Source organism: Panthera uncia, chromosome E3 (genome assembly GCF_023721935.1).
Source record: "Panthera uncia isolate 11264 chromosome E3, Puncia_PCG_1.0, whole genome shotgun sequence".
Classification (NCBI taxonomy): domain Eukaryota; kingdom Metazoa; phylum Chordata; class Mammalia; order Carnivora; family Felidae; genus Panthera; species Panthera uncia.
This window is the reverse complement of record NC_064815.1, coordinates 30,848,189-30,870,580: the sequence shown is the minus strand read 5'-3', so window position 1 is coordinate 30,870,580 and position 22,392 is coordinate 30,848,189. Positions and strand designations below refer to the sequence as shown.

General features: G+C 54.8%; 1 protein-coding gene across 1 annotated transcript in view; it reads left to right on the top strand.

Annotated features, from left to right (window-relative positions):
* Positions 1-22,007, top strand: part of SDK1 (sidekick cell adhesion molecule 1) — a 526,124-nt gene extending 504,117 nt beyond the window's left edge. Inside the window, 5 exon segments of the mRNA XM_049639338.1 lie at positions 2,308-2,445; positions 5,219-5,339; positions 5,746-5,875; positions 18,020-18,046; positions 18,048-22,007. Of these exon segments, the coding sequence (XP_049495295.1) occupies positions 2,308-2,445; positions 5,219-5,339; positions 5,746-5,875; positions 18,020-18,046; positions 18,048-18,272 (641 nt within the window). The 3' untranslated portion in view covers positions 18,273-22,007.
* Positions 22,008-22,392: the final 385 nt, after the last annotated feature.

Sequence of the window (22,392 nt, the reverse complement as noted above, 5' to 3'; positions counted from 1 at the left end):
GCCGGGGGTGTAACAGATGGGGAGAAAGTGACCACCAGGAGTCAGGAAGGGCTTCTCAGAAGAGGGGGTCTGGGTGGTGAAGGGTTCACAGTGGGGAGGGCACAGGAGAAGGAGGCAGCACAAAGTCTCAGACGGCAGGTGGGGGGGGGGGAAGCTGCCTTCAGCCCCAGGGTTATTGGGGGTTGCTTGGAGAACGCCCCCCCGGGGGGCTCCACAGCGGATCCCCCCCCTCCCCTGTCCCAGGCAGCCCAAGTTGGGAGCCCGCTCTGGAGGGATAGTAGGGAGCCAGGTGAGGGCGATTCAGGAAAGAAGTTGGCCGTCCCCTGCAGGCAGGGTCACCGGCAAGGCCAGAGACCCAGACGGGCGTCCCTACAGTAAGAGAAACGTGTTTCACTTCCCCTGCACGTAGGTCTGTTTAAGCTACTGACTCTCTTGTGTCACTGAAAACACCTCTCCTGTTTTGCCTTTGGACTTGCCGTTGGACAAGGATAGTGTCCGTGGGTGCACTCGGGCCCCCCCAAGTCCCGGTGGCCCGTGAGGGGGTCTGCCTGGAGGAGACATGGCACACCGCCGGCTTGTTTAACAAATTAGACTTTAACACACCAAATTTTTCTCATTTCCTTCATTTTCCTCGTGAAAAATTTAATACGTCCCCAAAAAGAGAGACTAGAATAAGGAATCCCTGGACGCTGTCACTCCAGTTCCCCAATTCAAGCCTCTCTTGGTTCACCTGTGCAGACTCTGGTCACTCACACACACACACACACACACACACACACACACACACACACGGCCGATGGCAAAAGCTGGTTCCTACAGGAGAACAGAGCGCTCCTACCCTGCTGTTCATGGGGTCTGTGACCGTGCTGTTTCTCTGAAACCCCCCGCACCCCCTCGCCCACCGTGGCCGCCAGCAGGACTGTGCTCGGCTCCCTTCACCCTTCAGACCAGCCAGCAGGCGGGCACCTGCCCGGCTCTGCCTCGGGGCCAACCGCAGATCTGCCCCGGGTGAGAATCTTGCGGGCACCGAGGCCTTTCCTTTCCAGGCCCACCTGGGCCTCTTCCGCTGGGCGGTCGGCTGGGGTTTGTTGGCTCATTACGTGGGGGCCCTAACGTGCAGCCTGAAAACCACTTACGGTGTCTGGACTCCAAATGCTGCCAGCTCCCCGGAACCCCTGTGCTGTTACATTATCCAAAGTCAATCCCCCTTTCTCAACCCCAGCGCGCACACATTTTTCACCTGCCCAGTGAGAGATTTAACACAAGGTAGATGTGTTTGTTGTGGATTTCGGTGGCTGGAAGGTGGACCTTGGCCTCACCCGTAATAGGCTTCCTGTTCCCTCCGAACCAGCTCTCCGGGGAGGACCCCGAGGCCATCCGGCACCTACAAGAAACAGTTCCCATTGTTCTGTTCTTAGTAAACAGAATAAAACATGATCAAGAAGGGTATCCTTCTTCAAAACAACTTCTAAATGAACTTTTCTGTTCGGTGCCTCAAAAAACATATGGAAAGATGGGCCAGTTCTACTCAGTTTTGCTGCAGGCGCAAAATAAATAAACTACAACCGCGGCCCTTGGGGAGCCCTGGTGTGGCAGAACAGGCCAGCGGGGAGGCTTCTGTGCAGCGGTGGATGGGATCTAGCACCAGGAGTGAGCAGGAGTCAGACCACGGGGCCCCTAGGCTTGGACTGTGCCCCGTGGCTAACGTGGGCCACCGAAGGCTTTTAGGAAGGGATGGTTTGTTTCCATCTGAGCGAGATCTCTCTGGTGACAGTGTAGGGAGTGGATTGGGGTGAGTCCAGTAGAGGAGAAGCCCCCTGAGAAGAGGCTGTGGCGGGCAGGGGTGGGTGGTGGCCGTGGTGGAGAGGGTAAGGGGACCGCGGGGCCATCCGGGAGGGAAGCCTGGGCCCTAGAAGAGGGGAGGGCATCCAGGCACTCCGATCCTTCCTGTCTTTACCCCGGACGACATCCGCGGGCAGGTGGATGTGGAGGTCACAGGAAGTAGAGCGAAGGACGGTGTAGATGGTCAAGGGCAGGGCGAGCTCCGGGAAAGGGCAGCATGGGTGCCACGGGGGCCCCGAGCCCGGTTCCCGCAGGGAAGGAGCAGCGGCCGCAGAGCCCGTCACGCCCGAGCCTGGGTCTGGGAAAGCTGGAACCCACGCCAGCCCGTGGTTCCGTCCTCCCCCTGACTCGGGGCTCGTCGCCTCCTCCCTCCCCGCCCCCCACCCTGCACGGAGCCCCGCCACCTGTTCCCGGACAGGAGGCAGGAGTCTCCATCGCGTGTGACTGTGTTGGTGTGCCCCTCAGCGCAAGTGGAGACCCCGTTCTACGGGGAGTGGTGGTTCCTCCTGGTGATGGCGCTGTCCAGCCTGATCGTCCTGCTGCTGGTGGTGTTTGCTCTGGTCTTGCACGGGCAGAACAAGAGATACAAGAACTGCGGCACAGGTGAGGCATCTGCCCCCCTCTCCCCCAGCCACCGTTTTCTCCCATCTCTCCAGGGTCTGTGGGGCCAGCATCCCCTTTGCGGGTGATAAGACAGGCGCAACGGATTTCCTTCGGGAGGCGGCTGGGTGCAGCACGCAGGTGTCCTAGAGCTCGGCGGCCGGGACTCTGGCCCTGGCTCTGCCCACAAATGAGCTGTGTCTCCTGTCCGTCGCTTGGGTCATTTTGGCCTCCCTGCGTCTGTTTTCCCCATAAGCACCATTTCCCAGATGCAGCGGTATTTTTGAACGTGATCTATAACGCGTTAGCCAGAAGCGTTGACCAGATGAATCACCAGACTATTCAGTGTCACGGGAACGCAGTGCTGGGCACGTCTCCGGAGCATCGGTGAGCTCAGGGAGCCGCCGATGGAAACAAGGTGCGGGGTTCAGCCAGACAGCGGTTGAGTTGTACCTCACCTTAAACCCCACGTCCCAGCTCCGTGCCCTCTGGCGCCCGGCTCACCACTGCCTCCCCAGTATGAGCTGCTGGCACACAGAAGGTTCTCAGTAAGTGTCTGTTGCTGAGTGGATCGCCCCATCAGAGAAATGGACAAACGAACACGGGGCAAAGCTGGACTCCATTTATAGGAAGGTCCGGAACCACCAAAATGAGTGGGAGTTTCTAGAAGACAGAATAGCGGTTGCCTGTTGAGAGAGAAGTATAAACAGAGAAGGTCAGTGAGGGAGCCCCTTGGGGTTCATGGGGCTCCGTATCTCTATGCCCATGGCAGTTATACACGTAGCAAACGAGTCACTGGACGTGTCAGATAAGTACACTTTATGCATTTATTCTTCTCGGGTTTTCTTCGGTTCTCCTAATAACCTAGGAGACCCCTTCTTGGAACACCCACGGCTGTCTGTTCCATCACAGCTGTAGCTTGGCCGAGAACGTGACCAGCTCCCTGGTGTCACCAGGGCGGCAGGACAGGCCCCATAGCTGGAGCCATTCCCACCGCTCCTCCGTCTTTGCTCCCCAGGAGGCCGGCTCCCTGGTGGGGGTCCTCCTGCAAAGGAGCCGGCCCCGTGAGCCCTCAGGGACGAGGGGCTGGGCTGAGCGGCTTCCCCAGCCTCAGCCTCCCAGTTCCATCCATCCCTGCGCCTAACGGGTTAACACAACCAGGCCCCTCACCGTTTGCTTTCCTGGCGTTAAGCAATTCATCCCTCCAAGAAAGGGTTTATTTTTTTCTGTATAAATTCACTTCTAACAAGTGTTCGTAAATCAGATTTTATTCCTATGGGATTTACTATGTATGAATGGCATGTCATTTTATTGAGTTAATGCTATTCCAGAATCCTGTGTCTGGCACACAGAAAATCTCCCCGCTTTTCACTCTCCTTCTGCATCTGGAAAACAGCCCCGAAAAGCCAGACCTGACCCAAGCTTCTGATACTCAGCCTCACCCTGGAGTATTAATTTAACATCATAATTGAAGCCTAGAAAAAAAATAAAAAATACGTGTCTACTCGAATGTCTGCCTTCCTGCCGGGAGACACGCAGACCCTAAACCTTCACCGTTCCAGCCCGACAGCCTCCCTCACACACCACCCTCATTGGATTTCCTTTCCGATACTGCTTTTTACCTGCCCACCCACTCATCCGTCAGCCCCAGACCCCTACTGGCCGGCGAATGACCCAGGATCTGCAGGTCTCTGTCCTGCCGGCTTTTCCTGTTGCGTGCACCTAGAGCATTCCGGCCCCTCGGGAAGGGGGGATGGGCGCTGGTTCAAAGCAGAGAGGGTGCCGTGGGGTTTTAACAAAGCTGGAAGTGGCCCCTGTCCTGGAGGCGAGGACAGCGGGAGAAAAACAGGTGGGGTCCCTGCCTCCAAGGGCTGTGGTCTGGCCAGGAGAGATGGGAGGTGGGCAGTAAGGAACACGCAAGCAGGTGAAAAATAGCGCTGCTGGGATGAGCCCCGTGGGGGGAGCTCTATGCATCTCTGGGAGAGGAGGAGGAGAAGGAGGAGGAGGGGAAGAGGGGGAGGGGGAAGGACGGTCGCTGTCTCGGGTGGTCTGGAAGATGCTCTCTGGTCCTGTGACGCTTGGGCTGTGAGCTGAAAGAAGGGGACGGTGGGCCAGGAGGACTCTGGGGGAAGGGGACAGACAGCCTTGAGGACAGGAAGACACGGGACTCTCGGCGTCTCTTGTGGTTTCTCCCAAGCTCACGGTTATTCATTTCATCTGCCGACATAGTTTAGAACACATTTTCACGTGTATTTGTAAACCTATTTTTTTGAGTGGCTTCTCGCGTGTTGACAGATACGTGCGGACGTCAGCACAGCCGGTTCTAGAACATCTTCACCACCCCAGAAAGACCCCGTGTCCCCTGGACTGTCACCCCCTGCAAATCTACTTTCCACTTACTGTTTTATTAGGTGGTCATGAGGTCGTCATTTTGAAATGTATAAAATACTTAATTCTCAACTTAAAAAAAAAAAAAAAAAAAAAAACACGCCGATGCATCCTGAGGGCTCCTCTGTCAATTCTGATAGGAAGGCTGGTGTTTTGTTGTCAGACAAAGCGAACACCGCAGTGCTCCGAGCGCTGCGATTAATACGCTGCCGGCTCCCCGGCGAGCCTCTGCCCACCCCACGCGCCCAGGCGGGTCTGGCCGGGCTCTGGGCCCCGCTTCCAGCGGGAACGCTGCGCACACCTGTAGGCCGAGCACCTGTGCGGCCCGCAGACCCGCAGCGAGCCCTTGACCGCAGCACGTGAACCCGTCCTCCCGTCCCGGCTCTAGGGAAGAACATCTCCAACGTGGAGGAGACCGTGACCCTGGACAACGGAGGGTTTGCCGCCTTGGAGCTCAACAGCCGCCACCTCAACGTCAAGAACACCTTCTCAAAGAAGAACGGGACCAGGTAGGGACGCAGCGCCCGTGACCTACCTGGGCCACGTCTGCCCAACGGTCTGGCCGCGGGCATGTCGCCGTGCCCACGGGCACCCGCCACAACCCAACAGGGCCGCCTTGAGTCTCGGGGGGCGCACATGGCAGGGGGCCCGGGGCATCCACCCTCCCGTTCCAGAGATGCAAAAAGAAGGCCCGTCTCGGGCGCGGAGGGGCGTGGTCTCGGGAGGCCGAGCGCCCGCAGGCTGGCTGAGCATTAGGGAGTCCCTGCTTCTCGGGCAGACGGGTGCCACCAGAATGGACGTCCGCCCATCCCAACAGGGCAGCGGCCAGAAGGCGGGTCAGGAGGGCCCCGGGGAGGTAGCCACGGCCCAGGTATCTGAGCCCGTGTCTGTCCCGTGGACGGCGTCCTGTCCTAGGTCCCCACCCCGGCCCAGCCCCGGCGGGCTGCACTACTCAGACGAGGACATCTGCAACAAATACAACAGCGCCGTGCTCACCAAGAGCACAAACCTCAAGGAGAAGTCTGTGGACGCTTCGGAATCTGAGGTCAGTGCCCACGGCCTCTGTCCCCGCCTCTGTGCCGAGCCCTCTGCCTTCCCAAGGTGCTGCCCCCCTGGTCCCTGCGGAGTTGAGGGGCAGCAGGGCCAGGGGCAAATGAGTCCCTTTGGCCGATGAGGAAACTACATGCTGGGGCTCCTTCAGACCCAGAGGTCACTGCCCCCGGGCCAGCTCTCACATCAGCACCTCGCCCAAAGTGGCTTCCGGTCCCGAAGCCACTTGACTTTCCGTTTGGCTTCCGTAAATAAGCTGTGTTCTCTGGTGGTGACCGTAGAACCTGGCCTCTAGACCCCGGCTGGAGTGGCAGACGGCCTGGGCCCCCAAAACCCACAGAACCTGGGACCCCGCGCCCGGCAGCCCCTTCCCCCCCCCCCCCCCCCGCTTTGTGCTGAAGCGGGGTTGAGCCACCGCCGTTCAGGGACAGTTACAGGGTCTGGTGAACCCTGACCTGAGGCTTGTCTCTGTCCTCACTGAGCAGATGGACCAGGGGGGTCTTGCCCTCGTGGACGTGACCCCCACCCGGGACCCGTGGGCCTGCATCTGCGAGGCCTCCTGTGTGTCTGAGTGCTCACCGTGTGCAGCTGAGCACATGGTGCGAGGCCTCCGTCAGGGAGCAGGCCGGGGAGGGCATCATCCGGAGAGGAGGCAGCCATGGGAGACTCCAGGAGGGGTCAGCCTTCCCTGCCCCCCGGGAAGTGCCTTTCCCCACAAGCGTGCTGCCTCAGGGTCTGACAGCGTCTGACCCTAAGGAGCAAAGCCAGCCGAAGTGACAGTTTGAGGGGTGGGTCCCTATCAGTCCTAAACGTCTTTATTTCAGACGTGCCCGGTGTTGAGAGGGAGGAAAATCACCAAGCCGTTTGCTAGACACGTACGCCTGCCCTACCTCTTGACATCCATACTCTAAATCAATATTTAATCTAAAATAAGTCCCACCTTCATTTGGACCCGAATTCAGGCCTTATCAAACCCCGAGGCTCAATAAAATGGCTTCTTTGAAGTTGTGGTTAGTATGTGAGCTCCAAGCAAGACAGACGGCAGGTGGCTGTCGAGGTGACACCGGGTCCGCTCTGCTTCGAGTTTCCTGTTTACAGAGGACGCCGGGCGCCCCGTCTGTGCCGTTGCCTTGGGCACGGTGCAAACAGCAAGCAGCAGCCGATGTTGCATTTGTCTGAAGTCAAGGGCTCTCAAGTGAAATGCTGCAGAAGTGACCTGGCTTTTTGTGAGAAGGAAACAGCAGCTTTTGTCTAGCTTTCTCTAGCTGCTTGTGTCAAAAGCAGCACGTTGGAAAGGGGTATGACGGCCTTGCGGCAGGCACTGCGTGTGCCAGCAACTTCGAGATGCATTCGCATGGCCTGTGCTGGGCGTCTGTCCTCAGTTCTCGCCAGCACGCCCTGCGGGTGGAGTGAACAACGGTCCAACAGGGTTCAGGCACTGCTTGCACCACTATGGTCCAAGCACGCTCTTCCATTTTTTATTTGTTTTTTTTTTAATGTTTCATTTATATTTGAGAGAGAGAGAGAGGCAGAGTGCGAGCAGGGGAGGGGCAGAGAGACAGACACAGAATCCGAAGCAGGCTCCGGGCTCCGAGCTGTCAGCACAGAGCCCGACGTGGGGCTCGAACCCACAAGCAGTGAGATCGTGACCTGAGCCGACGTCGGACGCTTAACCGACTGAGCCACCAGGCGCCCAGGCGTGCTCTCTCAATGCTCACACCAGTCCCATGAGGTAGGGCGATTCTCCTCGCTGGCCAGCCAGCAAGACTAAGTCTGAGGTCATCCAGAGCTCAGCCAGGCCCTGGCCTCCACCGGCTCCTCTTGACCCCTGGGGGCAGGGGCCATGTCGAGAGCGGCCAGAGTTGGAGGCACAAATTCTGAACTCTGTTCATGAGAGCGTTCTCAAAACGGGTAGAGGGGCAGCAGTCTGTTTGTCCTCTCGTGCCTGTGGAATGTTTGGAGATGCCAATTCAGCTTGTTTTTACAGACAGTTAGTAAACGTATACAGGCACCGAACTAGTCGTATGCACACGTGCACACACCCGTATACCTACATACAAACACACACGTCCAGAGGTGGAGGAAGGAGGAAGGGAAGGAGCTGATGGGGGGAGTGGGAGAGGAGGGCAGGCGTAGGAGAGAGGGACGTAGATTTCACACTAAGTCCTGCGGGGAGGTAGCCGTGATCCTCATATAATAGAGGACAAAGCTGAAGCTTACAGAAGTTTTTACGTCTTCCCTGCACACATGCTGGTGGGGTGAGCTTGAGCGGCAGACCTGAGCCAGACTCCCAGTGCTGTCCCTCCCAGCAGACCCGACATCCAGAACTGAGCCGTCCCAGCTCCACGGCTGTGGCTGAGTGCGCGAGGGGCCTGCCTTCCCCTTGGCAAGCCCTGTGCCAGGAGGAAGGGATTCCTTTTATAATTCCCACAGATGCCTCTCATGGTTCCTAATGCTTTTTGGGTCAAGGGCTCTATCAGGAAGTTGACGAGAGGTGTGGACGCTCTATGTACATGCAGAATTTCTCCTAGGATCTGGGGTCCAGGCCCCCAGGAAGCTCTGACGGTCATCTCTAGCTGAGGTCCCATGGAGTCCACCGAGAACTCCTGTGCCGGTGTCCTGTCTGCTCCTGGGTCCTCGGGTAGACACAGTGAGGCCCATCTTTTTTCTAGAGTTATTAGCTTTCTAATCTTGCTGGATCCTATCTGTGAACCTTATGGATTTGGGAGATGTGTAAGCACCAGATATTCACAGGGTCCCAACAGAGGGACCTGGGGACTTCCGTCATCTTGGAAGCACCAGCTCAGATGGGAGAGTTTGCTATGAACTGCATTTATTAAACAGCCTGATTGAGATATAATTCACATACCACACAATTCACTCATTTGGAACGTTGGTTATTTAGGAGTGTCTTTTTAATTTTCTCATATTTGTGACTTTCCCAAATAACCTTCTGTTATTGATTTTTTTTTTTTTAATTTTATTCCATTGTGGTCTGGGAACATGCTTTGTATATTTTCAATCCTTTTAAATTTATTGAGTCTTGTTTCGTGGTCTGTGCCAGAACAATGTTCCATATCCACTTGAAAAAACAAAGTGTTATTCTGCAGTTGTGTGGAATGGTCTGGATGTGTCTGTTAGGGCTGGCTGATTTACAGTGTTGTGGCAGTCACCTGGATTCCTGATCTTCTGCCGTCCCTTCATATACTCACGTCTCCAGCTACTATTGTTGAACTCTCGATTTCTTGCTCCAATTCAGCCAGTGTAATTTCTTGTGTTTCAGGGGCTCTGTTTTAGATGTATGTTTATAATAGTTCCGTCTTGTAGATGGATTGGCCCCTTCATCAGAATAGCATGGCCCTTTTTGTCCCTAGTAACAATTTTGCCTTCACGATTATTTTTTTGATACTAGTCAGCCACCCCAGGTCTCTTTTGGTCATTGTATGTTATTTCCATAGTATGTTATTTCCACTCTTGTACTTTCAACCTATTTGTATCTTTGAATCTAGAATGTATCTCTTAAAGGTAGCATAGAACTGGAGTGGTTTTTCTTTCGGCCAATCTCTGCCTTTTGAATAGATTGTTTAATCCATTCACATTTAATATAATGACCGCTAAGGTAGACTTTACATCTGCTGTTTTGATATTTGCCTTTTATATGTCTCATGTCTTTATTCCTCTTTCTTTCCTGCTTACTTTCTTCTTTTTTAAGTGAAAGTTTTCCAGTGTACCACTTTAATTCTCTTGTTTTTGCTTTTACTCTATTTTTTCAGTTATTTTTGTTAGCGATTGCTCTAGTATCAACGTTTACTTAAGATTTATGCTAAATCTCAGTGATGTATAAAAACTTTATTCCTATATAGCTCTCTGGTCTCCTCCCCTTTCTGTGCTGTCATTTATTATTATACATGATGTCTGTAAATCCATAATGTTACAAACTCAAGGATGCATTTTTATAGTTACTACTTTACAGAACTCTACATCTTTTAAGGAAGTCGAGATGAGAAAGGAGAGCAAATATATATCTGGAGTTTACCATTTTACCCTTCTTGTATACTATTTGTTCATTTCTTCCAGCAGATTCAAGTTACCATTGGGCGTCATTTCTTCATTCAGCTGCTTCCTTTGTTCTGTTTGTTAAATATGTCACATTTCTGAGGCATCTGTGTGGCTCAGTCATTTAAGCGCCTGACTTCAGCTCAGGTCATGATCTCGCCGTTCATGAGTTCAAGTCCCAGGTCGGGCTCTGTCCTGACAACTCGGAGCCTGGAGACTGTGTACGATTCCCTATCTTCCTCTCTCTTTCTGCCCGTCCCCCACTCACACTCCGTCTCAAAAATAAATAAACATTAAAAAAAATTTAATAAAAAAATATGTCACATTTCTGTACATCATAGGCCCAACAATACAATTATATACATATCATTGTATGCAATTGCTTTTTAATTTAGGTAAGAGAAGAAAGATGCTATCTTTTGTAATTACCCATGTGTGATCATCTTGGTCATTGCCTTTTCTTTTACATTTCTGCTTATGTCACCTGCTTTCAACCTGACAGTCTTCCTGTAGTATCTCTTGTAAGGCAGGTTGGATAGTGATGAATTTTCCTGCCTCTACTTACCTAGGGATGCCTTTATTTCACCTTCATTTTTGAAAGCAGTTCTGCTGAATAGAAGATCCTTGGTTAGCAGTTTTTATTCAACACTTTGAATACACTTCCCCATTGCCTTCTGTCCCCCATCTTTTTCTTTTCTGATCAGAAGCCAACTCTTACCATTATTTGAGTTCCCTTGTCCATGATTTGAAGAATTTCTTTGTATTTTTGACGGGGAGGTGTCTGGGTGTGGACTTACTTGGTGTTTATGGAGATTTTCTGCGTGTAAATGAATGCTTCTGAGCAAATCTGGGAAGTCGTAAGCCATTTCTTCCCCTGTGTTTTCTTCTTCTGTCTTTCTGCTCTCGTCCTGGTGCTCTCATGACCATCTCGTGTGTGGGTGTGCTCAGCATTGTCCTGCATATATCAGGTGCTCTTTTCTTTCATTATTGTTCTTCTTCTTCATGTGTGTTCATGCTTTTTCTTCTGTTTTCCAGATTGCATAATCTCTGTTGATACGTCCCTGTGGCCTGACTCTTTGTTCTGCCAGACCCAGCGTACCGTCGGGCACCTCCAATGAATTGTTTATTTTGGCCATTGTATTTTTCAATGCCAAAACTTCTTATTTGGTTCTTTTAAAATAATTTCTCTATTGATATGTTCTACTTGGCAGAGTATTATCATCTTCCATTCTTTAAACTTAGCTTCCTTTAGTTCTGTGACTAGATTGTAATAGCTGCTTTCAAAATCTTTGTTTGCCAACACTCGAGTCTCCTCAGACGCTGCCTGCTTTTTGCTGCAGGTGTGGAACACACTGTCCTGTTTTTCTGAAACCGGTTTATTTTTGTTAATGTATTGTGCCAACTGTGAATACTGATATCCTCTACCCCGAGGATCATTCTCGTTGTTTGCATGTTTAGTGGGCTGGCTGGACTAGTTCCGTGGAAGACTGTCTCCCCCAGGGGTGGATTCTCTTATGCCACGCTCCTGAGAAGTTCAGTCTTAGGAACACATTCAGGACCCCTGAATACCAGGGATGACAATGGTCCCAGCCAGGCTCTCTTTGTCTCTTTTTCTCACCCCCTATTAAGATTCTGGATGGTCTGTTGGTATTGGTATCACACCCAGCTCTTAACCTTTACCACTTGCTAGCTCGATTATTTTTCACGATGCCCTGGGCTATATATTACGCTATAGCTTTGCTCCAGTTAAGGGGCAGCCCTCCTGCAGTAGCAGGATGTTATCAATCTGAATTTTGCTCTGACCCCAAGGAGGCTCTCCTTAGCTGTCTCTGTCCGTGGTTCTCTCTGTTAAACTTCTGGCTGGTTTATTGCTTCACTTGTTACAGTCACAGAACTACCAGCTTCCTCTTAATTTCTTATGCGGAAGGATTCCACTGTTTTCAGCAGTGCCCTCAGGCCTGCTTTGTTCCAAACAAAGCCATTCCCTTTAGGAGAGTCGGGATCTCTCTGTTCTAATGGACTGCCTCTCCCCACTGTGCAGGACTTCTGTGTCACAGCACCAAAGCTGGGGGTGGGGACAGTGGCCCTCTTCGCCCATAGGGACACACCTGCCGTGCAGGTAGGGCACTGGGTGGAGACGACAGTCCCCAATCTTCTGGGCTTGCCCCTCTGGTATAAAACTTCTTCCCTACAAGCTAGCTGAGGCAGGGGCCGTTGGGGCTCAGTTTTCCCAACCTGCCACAAGTGGCATAGACCGTCCGGCCTAGGGGTAAAGACAGGGTGAGGGAAGGGAACCCGGTTCTCTCGACCATACCTGCCGAGCTGCTGTCACAAGGAGCTGGGGGTCAGAGGCGGGGGGTGATGCAGGTCACGGCTCGAGTGCCTCAGACTCTTGCTGTTCTTGGTGGAGTAAATTTTCCTCCATTTGCTCTCTGTCCCGGCCACGATTCCCAGCGACTTTAGAGGCCTGTTTATAAAATAACTGTCTCCAGTTAAATCATTGTCTCTCGTGGAAGGCAATCTGCTGGCTCCTCACCGGCCATTCTGGAAGCACCTTTTGCCTTTGTAGTGGATGGTTCTGATATTCAGAGGGGAGAAGCATGGGCCAAGGTTCCTAAAGATGGTGATGATTTCTGGCCTGGCCCCTTAACCCCAAGTTCGCAGGAATAGAGGCAAATTACCGAACTGCAGACAGAGCCCTCAGAGAGATGAGCAAGGGTCCCAGAGAGAAGAGACCCAGGGTGGGGCAGCAGAACATACGCTTAGCACCTGTTTCAAAGAGGACCACCTAATAAGTGACTTGCACTTGCGTTTAGATTTCAGTTTTTGTTTTTAAGTTTATTTATTTTTGACAGAGACAGAGAGAGAATGAGCTGGGGAGGGACAGAGAGAGGGAGACACAGAATCCAAAGCAAGTTCCGGGCTCTGAGCTGTCAGCGCAGAGCCCGACGCGGGGCTTGAACCCATGAACCGTGAGATCGTGACCTGAGCGGAAGTTGGATGCTTAACCGACTGAGCCCCCCAGGAGCCCCGTGCATTCAGATTTCAGATACTGATCCTCCCTACCAGAGGCAGCGTCTGGGTTTAAAAACATTGTACACTGAGATGTCAGGAGTGGAAAGTAAGACACGTTCTTGGCCCTGGACTTAGTCAACGGTTTGATGCAATGTGGCTCAGGAGTGAGGAGGGTAATGCCCTTCCTCCCGGCCCCCCCTCCTCTCCAGAGCCCGGGGAAGTAAGGAGACAGAAACCCTATGCGATCTTTGCTGGAAGAGGTCTTCTGCGAAGCTAATATTTCACCACAAAAACAGCGATGCCGTCCTTTTCTCCCCAGGATGTTTTTAACCATTTTCAGAAACAGTGCTTGAAGTGGAAATTCTGTGAATGGAATCATGGGAGCACAAGAACCTGACGAGAGCCACTGTGAGTTAGGCCGTCAGTGTCTCATGGCATGAGCCGTGGCCCTTTGTCTTTCTCTGGTTAGGGATGAGAGGCTTTGTCTTTCACGCAGGACTGCTGTTCAAGTCGCATTATAAAAATTGTTTTCAAGATCCCAAGAAACAGTTCTCAAAATCTCTCCCGCTCCAACCTAGACCAACCCCCCTGTACCTAATTAATTCCCTAATATTATTTGACTCTTTCATCTTGAAAATATAACACCAAGAGTGTTGAGATTATCTTTCTTAGCTTCTTGCCAGGCATCTGTGCACCTTTAGAAACTGCCACCACATCCAATCACCTGCTGTCCTTCTGTGGTTTCCGGGGAAACCAACACACATCGCTACTTCGGATCACACAGGAATCTTAAAAAAAAAAAAACAGGACCCTGCAGCATTGCCTTTTCGTCAGTAATTGTAACTCACTAAGATACATCCCCATTAAAAAATAATAATGTCATATAAACAATAAACAGAGCAGGCAGCAGGGGGGAGGATGACATTTAAGTCACTGCTCTCTGGTGGAGGTAATGGGGACTGCTGAGAAGGCTCCAAGAAGCCTGGCCTGTGTGTCATGTGACCGTCCGCTCTTGGGCACCTGCCTTTCCTGTCTCTCTGCAGGATGGTCTTAACCTCTCCCAGCAGCTCTTGGCTGGGTTTGTGGGCCCTGCCCGCTCAGGGCTCGTAGCCACCTAAAGGGCGGGGCTCTTCCTGTGCAGCACAAAGAGTCCCAGAGAGGATTCTGATTGGCTCAGGTTAAGTCACAGGTATACCCACTAGCCAATCACTGTTTAAGGCGGGGAGGAGCCATTCAGCCCATGTGACAAGGAAAGGCAGAGAAGGCTCACTTCCTGAGGTTCCTTCGGGAAGGTCCAAGCCCAGACCTGGGACATCACTGTGAGCCAGACAGCCCCCCCGGGCCTCTTCTTAGCACCCGCATGTCACCGAGCCCTCTCTCCATGCTATAGGACCTTTAGGTCCGTGGCCAGGAAAATACGGAATGATATAACAGCTAAACACATGTCCAGTGAAACCGTGTGAGCACGCCGGGGTGGGACACGGGAGGCATTCATACCTGAGCAAGGTTGGACGTGCCCGTAGAAAGGCTGCCTCCTGCAAGAACTCGGGAGTGCCTTCTAGGCCAGACTGCCACCCCTCCCCCTCCCACCCAGTGCCACTTGGCCACTGGGAGCCCGGCTTCTCGACGCCCCAAACAGCTGCAGGAGGAGGGGCGGACAGGGGTGTCAAGAAGAGGGAGAGGTGCCCGAAGGGTCACCACCTGGGTGCCCGACAGGTCTGCCAAAGTGGAACCACCAGCACGGGTGACCTCTGCGTGTGGTGACGTCCCCCAACGCGGAGACCTGACGGAAGACCGAGCACACAAAGTGTCCTTCTAACCTTTCATACGGCTGTGCTCAAAGGTGTCCCAAAGTGTTACTAGAAAGGCTTTCTTCATTTCTGCCCTCCTTTGGCTGTGATACGGCGCTGGGTCTGGCCCCGCCCTGTCCCTGGCCAGTGTCAGACACAAAGCGAGGAGACTGAACCTAGTGCCCTTGCTCACGTTTTTCCTCACGCACAGCCGGGGGAGGGGGGGACAGGGCGGCCCGAGCACCGCAGGGTACAGGGTGAAGAGGGAGAAAACCTTGAACCTTACATTCACTCGTCAGATGACCACAACCTCTGACCCCGGTGCGTGAAGCCTCAATCCTGAGTGTTCTGTGACTTTGTCGAGAGGACGACACCCCCGACATAGCTCAGCACGAGCTCTTTTCTCCTAAGTCAGGAATTTGGAACCAAGATATGGTGTCTGCAGAAGGGACAGACCCAACTCAGGGACCGGTAACGGATCCCGCCAGCTTCCTTCAGGTGACCCTTGTTGTCGTTCCTGCCTGTCTCGGTTTACACAGAGCTTTGCCTCAGAAGCCCCTCGAGGCCTCTGGAAAACAGACAAAGGATGAACCTTAGCCGCCAGAAGTACACGTGCCGTATCTCTTCACCTGCAGCCCTCCAGGCCAGATATGTTTAAGAATTCGGCGTTTCTCAGGGGTGGGATATATACATCGTATGTTACGTAGCATCCCCTGCAGGGCACGTTACGTTACGAGCACGTTAGCATTTCTGCAGCAGAATCTGCGAATATCCACACTAAATAGTTGCACGTCAGTTCAGCTCAGGGTCATAGCTGCCAAAGTAGCTCCACGTAGGTCAGGCTTTGCCACCAGGTGAGCTAGAAAAACCGCTTTTGATTTTCAGAGCACGGAGGGTTTTGGAATCACAAGCGGGGGTTTGTGAGTCGGGTCAGCAGACACGAAGGAGACCCCGGAGCAGAGAAACGGTTCCGCACCAGCAGGGGCCCCAGGGCTGCAAGGCTCCCCCGCGGCTGCCACCTCGCCTGGGATGCTGGGCAACTGGCCCATCTCTCTGAGCTTCTTTCTTCATCCATAAAATAGGAACAAAAGGCACCATGCGGTTTCAGGGACTCCGCAGGGGTTAATCTGTATGTAGTCGCGTCTACTCAGAAGAAGCTGCTCTTAGGTCTGTGGTCTATTGTCACCCTCACCGCCCAGTGACGGAGGAACTAATGTTCCCTGCATCTCGGGCTGTGTCGCGAGAGGACAGTCATCAGACCTGCATTTATGTGAGTTCTGACTCCGTACAAAGCAGAGGAACCACAGAGGTGTTTAGCTGCCGACAGCTGATTGTGCCATAACGCACAGGTCCCAAGAAGTCCCAAATCTGTGACTTACCATTACTTTCCTGTAGATGTTCCAGTGAGAGCCCGATTTTCGAGTCGGTGTCTGGAAACTCCTGGGAGTCCGGCTCCCCCCATGTCCACAAGGGGCTTCTGCACAGCCTAGGTGCCACCTGCTCTCACCGGCTGACAGGACACAGTCCCCAGATGGAACGTGACGTGGGCCGTTCGCTCCCCATCAGATGAGGGACAGTGACAGAGCACCAAGGGACCCTCTGCCTTCCCTCAGTCTCAACACAGCCGACACATCGAATGAGTCCTGCCCTCACTCCAGCCTGGCCACTGATGGGAATCCTCCCAGAGCTTCTGAGAAACACACAATCCCCAGCCCTAGCCCAGGCCCGCTCCGTCAGGAAGCATACCCAGTAATCTGTGCTCTCCCCAAACTTCCCTGCTGATTCTGAGACAGCATTTGGAGGTGTCCCACACCTTCATACCGGCCGGGCCTCCTGAGACCCTCCTGGAGAGAGAAAAAAGGGCGGGTGTGGCCGTGTCAGGGACGGAGCCCAGGCAGGGCACCTTGGAATGGAGAGGCTTTATCCAACCGCAGGCTCCCGCCCTGGCCTTGAACTTGAAAGACTAGATGGCTGCATGTCTGTAGACCCATATTTGGCGTTTTCAAGGCGTCAGTGGCCTCTGCGAGGTCCCCGGTGGTGCAGGGAGGAACCCACTGTGTTTTCAAAAGCGGGGGGTGGGGGGCGTGTCTCGTGTGGGGCCCAGCAGCCGACCCGGCCAGCCTGTGGGCAGGCGGCAGGGCCCCCCGGGGTACTCGAAGTTCCTCTGGGGCAGGAAGGTGGGAGCCTCCACCCTCTTGGGAAAATGGTCTTCACTGTCTCTGTTAATGGCACCTCAGTGACTTCACGTCAGTCCCCAAACCACAAAACAGGGTTTTGCTTTAAGAACGTGAACATAGAAACTATGTGGACTAAATGTTCTCAGTGGAAACTGCTGATTTATTTTCTTATAAAGACGGGAAGAAAACCCCCTCAGCCTGGCCTTCACCCATCAACGAGGCTGGCTCTTGTGTGTGGCCGGAGGGGTCAGGTCTCAGGGCCTGGGGAGGGAGGAGTCGACGGCCGCTGTAGACATCGTGGCTCCCTAGGGCCCCTGTCCTCGGTAGCCTCCCCGCAGAGATCTGCACGGATGTGACATCACACGGACATTTGTATCCCACAGAGGTCACCCTGTCCTCACCTCCATGTGTGCTCAGGGCCGGCTCCCTTCGGTCTAGTGCAGCCTACACCATAGTCCTGGGCAAGCCGAGGACCCTGGACCATTCTTACCCCCACCCCCTCGCAGGAGCTCTGCCTTGGGAGGGCACAGAGCACCCCCTTGAGGCTGTGTAGACCTCTTCTGGGTCAGAGGATGAAGTGTAGACCTGTCCTGGGGCAGAAGTGCAGTGCAGACCCCTCCTGGGACGGGCTCACACACACTGAGGGGCCAGGCGCAGACTCGGGCAGCTGGGACAGCACGTGGTCCCTGTTGCAGGGCAGTGGAGGTGCTGAGCTCGGGTGGGGGAGGGGGGCGTACCTCGGATGGAGTGTGGGGTGGCCTGGGGGGCGGGAGAAGGGAAGAGGGTGGGACACCGTGGACACAAACCAGCTCACTTTGGGTGGCTATCGCTGGTGTGGCCGCCTGGCCACCCCTTGCTTCCAGCTCAGCCCCCTGCCCGTGGCCACCCTCCCCCCGTAGCTGCCCTTCTCCCGTGGCCACGGGTCCCCACCAAGGCCGCCCCCTGCCCTCGCCCACGGCCACCCCGTCCCCTCCCCATGCCCACCGTCCTCTGTGGCTGACCTCCCCCTCCCCCATGACCACTCATGCCCTCCCCCACGCCCACCCCCTCCCCGGCACCTGCTGCCGCCCGAGGCCCGCTCACGCCTGGCTGTCTCCCCAGGGCACCGACTCCGAATCTGAGGACACGCCCCCCCCAGCACTCCTTCGTCAACCACTACATGAGCGACCCCACCTACTACAACTCGTGGAAGCGGCGAGCCCCGGGCGGGCGCGCCCCGCACAGGTACGAGGCGGTGGCGGGCGGCGAGGCGGGGCCGCACCTGCACACGGTGGTCACCACACAAAGCGCCGTGTTCGCGCCCGCGGGCCCCGGCGCCCGGACTCCGCTCACCGGCTTCTCCTCCTTCGTGTGACGGCCGCGGCGGGGCCCTTCCAGCCTCCTTTTGTTAAGACAATCAACTCCAGTAACTGAGCTCAAGCTTTTGTTCAAACAAGAATTCTGATAAGTGATGATTTTACCTACTTGTGAACACTAGATTTCAATTAGAAAGGTTTTTTTAACGGCTTTTTGTAACATCGCTGCAGGAAGCGGGTTTCTTTGTTTTCTTTTCTTTTTACGAGAAGGTGTATTTCAGTGGTGCGGTGGCAAGGGGACCCCAGACCCCCCCAGTCCTGGGTGTCTCCATCCCACGCCAAGTAGGGAGGCTGCGGGGGGAGGGGGGCGGGAGGAGCGGGGGTCAAGTGAGATGTCCGCCCACGTCCAGGCCGCTCCTTCCTCTTCTCTACCTCCTGTGCCTCCGGAGAACCAGCCTGCTCCCGCCCGCTCCTGGCCTCTGCGGAGCGAAGTGTGTGCCCTGGGCTGAGCGCTTCTCGGCCCGACCCCATCCATCTCTGAAATATTCTCACTCCGCAGTTTGTAGGCAAGGAATCGGCTTTCAGGTTCCTGGTGAGGGGGCAAGAGATTCCGAGGGGGGGGGTCCTCTGACCGGCTGACGGCTCAGCGGTCGCACCTTGCATCGTTCCAGTGGTGAAATCCCCGGGGCTTTTCTCTTCCTTTCTTTGCCTGAAGCCAACGGCGCAGAGCAGGGACCCACCCCCAGGGCTGCGAGTGGGCGCGGGCCCTCCCTTCTCGAGCGTATCCTTCCCGTGAGCAGCACACGGCCCACCCCGCGAACCCAGAGAGAGCAAGACGGCGCTTTCAGAATTGCTTGTGGTGTAAGAGGCGTGCGTTGTTAACCAGAGGATTTTTTAAATCTTTTTATCTTTTTTTAAACTATGTCACATGAAATGAATGAGTCTCTGCTGTCTCCAGGTGCCTTTTTATTAATTGTTTAGCTTTGTACATGAGAAAGACGGAAAGCGTCGGTGTCTCCAAATAAAGCGAAACAGCTCTGAGAAAGTGGGGCCCCGAATTGCCTCCTCCCCGCCAGGCCTCCCGCGAGCGCCCCCCCCCCCCCCGCCTCCTTGTCCCGCCCGCTGCCCACTGCCTTGACCGCCAGTGCTGCTGTCCCTGCCCCCAGCCCAGCCCAGCTTTCAGCCTTAACAGGTTTTCTGGAAACTATTTTTTCCCCCTTTGCTACTTTAGTTTTCATCTTTTAGCTACGTGAGAATAGCATGAACTACTTTGAAATTTCGAGAGCCCGAAGTGTACCTGTGGCTCCAGCCATCACATTATTCTTCCAAGAGGTGGCCGAGGTGACTGAGGAGCCGGCAGCCAACCCCCCAGGCCAGAGCCGAGGTCCAGGTGTAACCAGCGGGTGCCCAGAGCTCCTGGAGGGCCCCGCGTCCCCACCTCGCTAGCAGGAGGGTGGCCGTGACAATGCACAGCCACCCTGTCGACACCCCCAAGGAGCAGGGGTGACCTGTGACCTGCCAGTGCCCTGACGGTAGGGGAGCCGGTCCTGTGGCCCCATATAGAGCGTGTGGTATCTCCTCGGCTCTAGTCCGTCTACACTTCCGTCAGGCCCTCTGCTTTCCCAGCGGCCGCCTGTGGCCCCCGGAAGCCAAGGAGAGTTTTGTGTTGGGTGAAAAGCCCCTTTTCAGTTTTCCAACAGTTGACGGTGTGGAAAGGTTCCTCTCTCTCTCCTTCTCTCTCTCTCTCTCTCTCTCTCTCTCTCCCCTCCTTTTCCTTCCCTCCCTTCCTTCTCTCCTTCCTGCCTTCTTTTTCTGAGTGGAGGCAGAATTATTCTAAACCAAAAATCCTAGATGCTCTGCCCAAAGCCACTTGTGCGTGAGAATCACCCCCAACAGTTCACCGGACAGGACGCACCTCGGGGCCCCAAGCCCGGCTCCGTCCTCTCGGCCCCAGGACGGCCAGCGAGGGAGCAGGAACCCGCGCGAGGCGACAGGCTGCAAGCTGAACTTCTTGGAAGACAGACGCCTGGTGGAGAACACAGACAAACTGCCTTCTGTGCACTTCGAGCTCTAAGCCATACGGACTTCGCTTTAAAATGTGGGGGAAAGTGTTGTCACGTCTCGGAATGAGGACCCTTTGGTTGGAGGTGTGTTCTTTGCTTTGGGGTTTTTGCGACAACATGAAGCTTTTTTTCAGGTTCATTATATTTCCTGTACTTTCTTTTTCTCTGCTTTCACTGAACTTTTTGTGTATGGGATCGTCTGTCTGAGGCTCTGCTGGCACCGTGGCTGCTGACGGACTGTTAGCACCTGCGCCCCCCCCGCCCCCCGCCCTGTCCCTCGGGGGCCCTGGCCCATGAGAGACACCTGCACCAAAGCAACAGACTGGGCGTCCGCAGTTAGGTTTCAGCCTCCCCAGGCAGTGTGGGCGTCCACGAGCATCAGTCCCCAGCCTCTCACCTTGTAGGGAGGAAAACAGACACCACACCATAGGAGAATAGGTATTGATTGGATTTTAATCTCCGTCCTAAGAACAGAACAAGCAACGTTTCTCTAACCACGACCAGATGAAATGTCCTCATCTTGCCTTCTTCTGTAGTGACGTCATTCGGGTGCCTTACGGTGAGCGGTGGCTGAGCCCCCCCCACGCACTCCCTCATCCCTCACCGGGCAGGTCGTTGGGCGATGAGCTGTCCTTCCCGTGTGAGGGTGAGCCAGCAAAGCGGCCAGGCGGGGCCGAGCTCTGTCGGAGCTGGTGGGACGGGACGGGCTGGCCCTCTCCGCCCAGGCACCAGGGCACAGGTTTCCAGGCAGGTGACCGGCGGGGGCGGCTGCGGGCGGTCCCCGCACCCAACGGGCATTAAGCACATCAGCAAGGCCTCACACACCCCTTCCTGAATAAATTGGCCCAGAGCGAACCCTGTCCTGCCCCAGCCTTGCCTTCCGTTTCACTCACCGCCGTGCTTGTAAGGCGTATTCGATTCAGCGTCGTAGCAGAGGACAGTATGACGTAGGGCAACGTGGGGGCGCGTCCCCTGCGCCGCAAGTGATGGCAGAGGCCCTCGGCCAGGGAATCCGTCCAGGCCGCGGGGAGGAAGGGTCGCGCGCACGCTGTAAACTTCTTTTGATGCTGTGCTTGTATTTGACCACGACTGGACTGAAGCATGGTGTTTGCGTAATGGATCGTAGCATGGTCTCTAGTTTTTACGAATTCTCGGCACACGGTGTAGTCGTTCTCCCAATGAGCAATCCACCCGCGTATCCAAATCTGGCTCTCTTTAACTCGGCATCCCAGTAGCCTGGATCCGGTCCGGAAGGCGGGAACACCGGAGCAACCCGTGACCCGAGCTAGTCTGCTGAGGCTCCTCTCCATTCCTCTCAGCGTCGCCTTCCGGTTTATCAAGAGCTTAGGTCAGTCCTGAAGTTTTCCCGGCAATGTTTTCTGGAGTTGTGCAGAATCCCAGATCTCATTTGGAAAAAAAAAAAAAAAAAAAAAAAAAAAAATGTAGGATGACAGAGAGGTGCTATGGGTACGATTTTTAATAAAAACATCATTTTGTTCCTTATGTGCTCGTGATTTTCTTCAAGTATTGACGAAATGCCTCCTGAATTCTAGGCCTGTAAAGACTAGGCTCTGAGGCTCAGCCCCAGCGCGGTCCTGAACCACACGCACAGCCATCCCAGGCCCCACGCCTGTCGAGATGCAGACGTCACAGGGATTTAAGCGCTCCCGGGGAGAGACACGTCAGGGGCACCACGTAGCCGCGTATCCTGTGAACAGTGGCATTCCTCAGCCCCAGCCCCCCCGCCCCTGCCAGACTCCACAGAGCCCGGAGGAGACACTGCGCCCCACGGAATGTAGCCTGGGTTGGCGGCAATGCAGGAATCTCCCCTCCGTGCAGGCCCCTCCACCCCAGGAGGCCTGGCTTCCCGCCTCCCCACGTCCCACCAGCCTCAGAGAGGGGTTCTCGGCCGTGGTGGGTCTCAGAATCCCCGGGAATGTGTACAAGTCCCGGTGTTCCAGTCACACCCAAATCAGCTAAGCCAGGATCTCTGGGGGTTGGGCCCAGACATGCGGTTCTGGTTTCGAAAGCTACCCAGGCGGTTCCCACGTGCAGGCAAGTAAGACCTGTGCGGGGGAGGGGCAGGGCTGCCGGCCGCAGGGAGGATGGGGGTCCG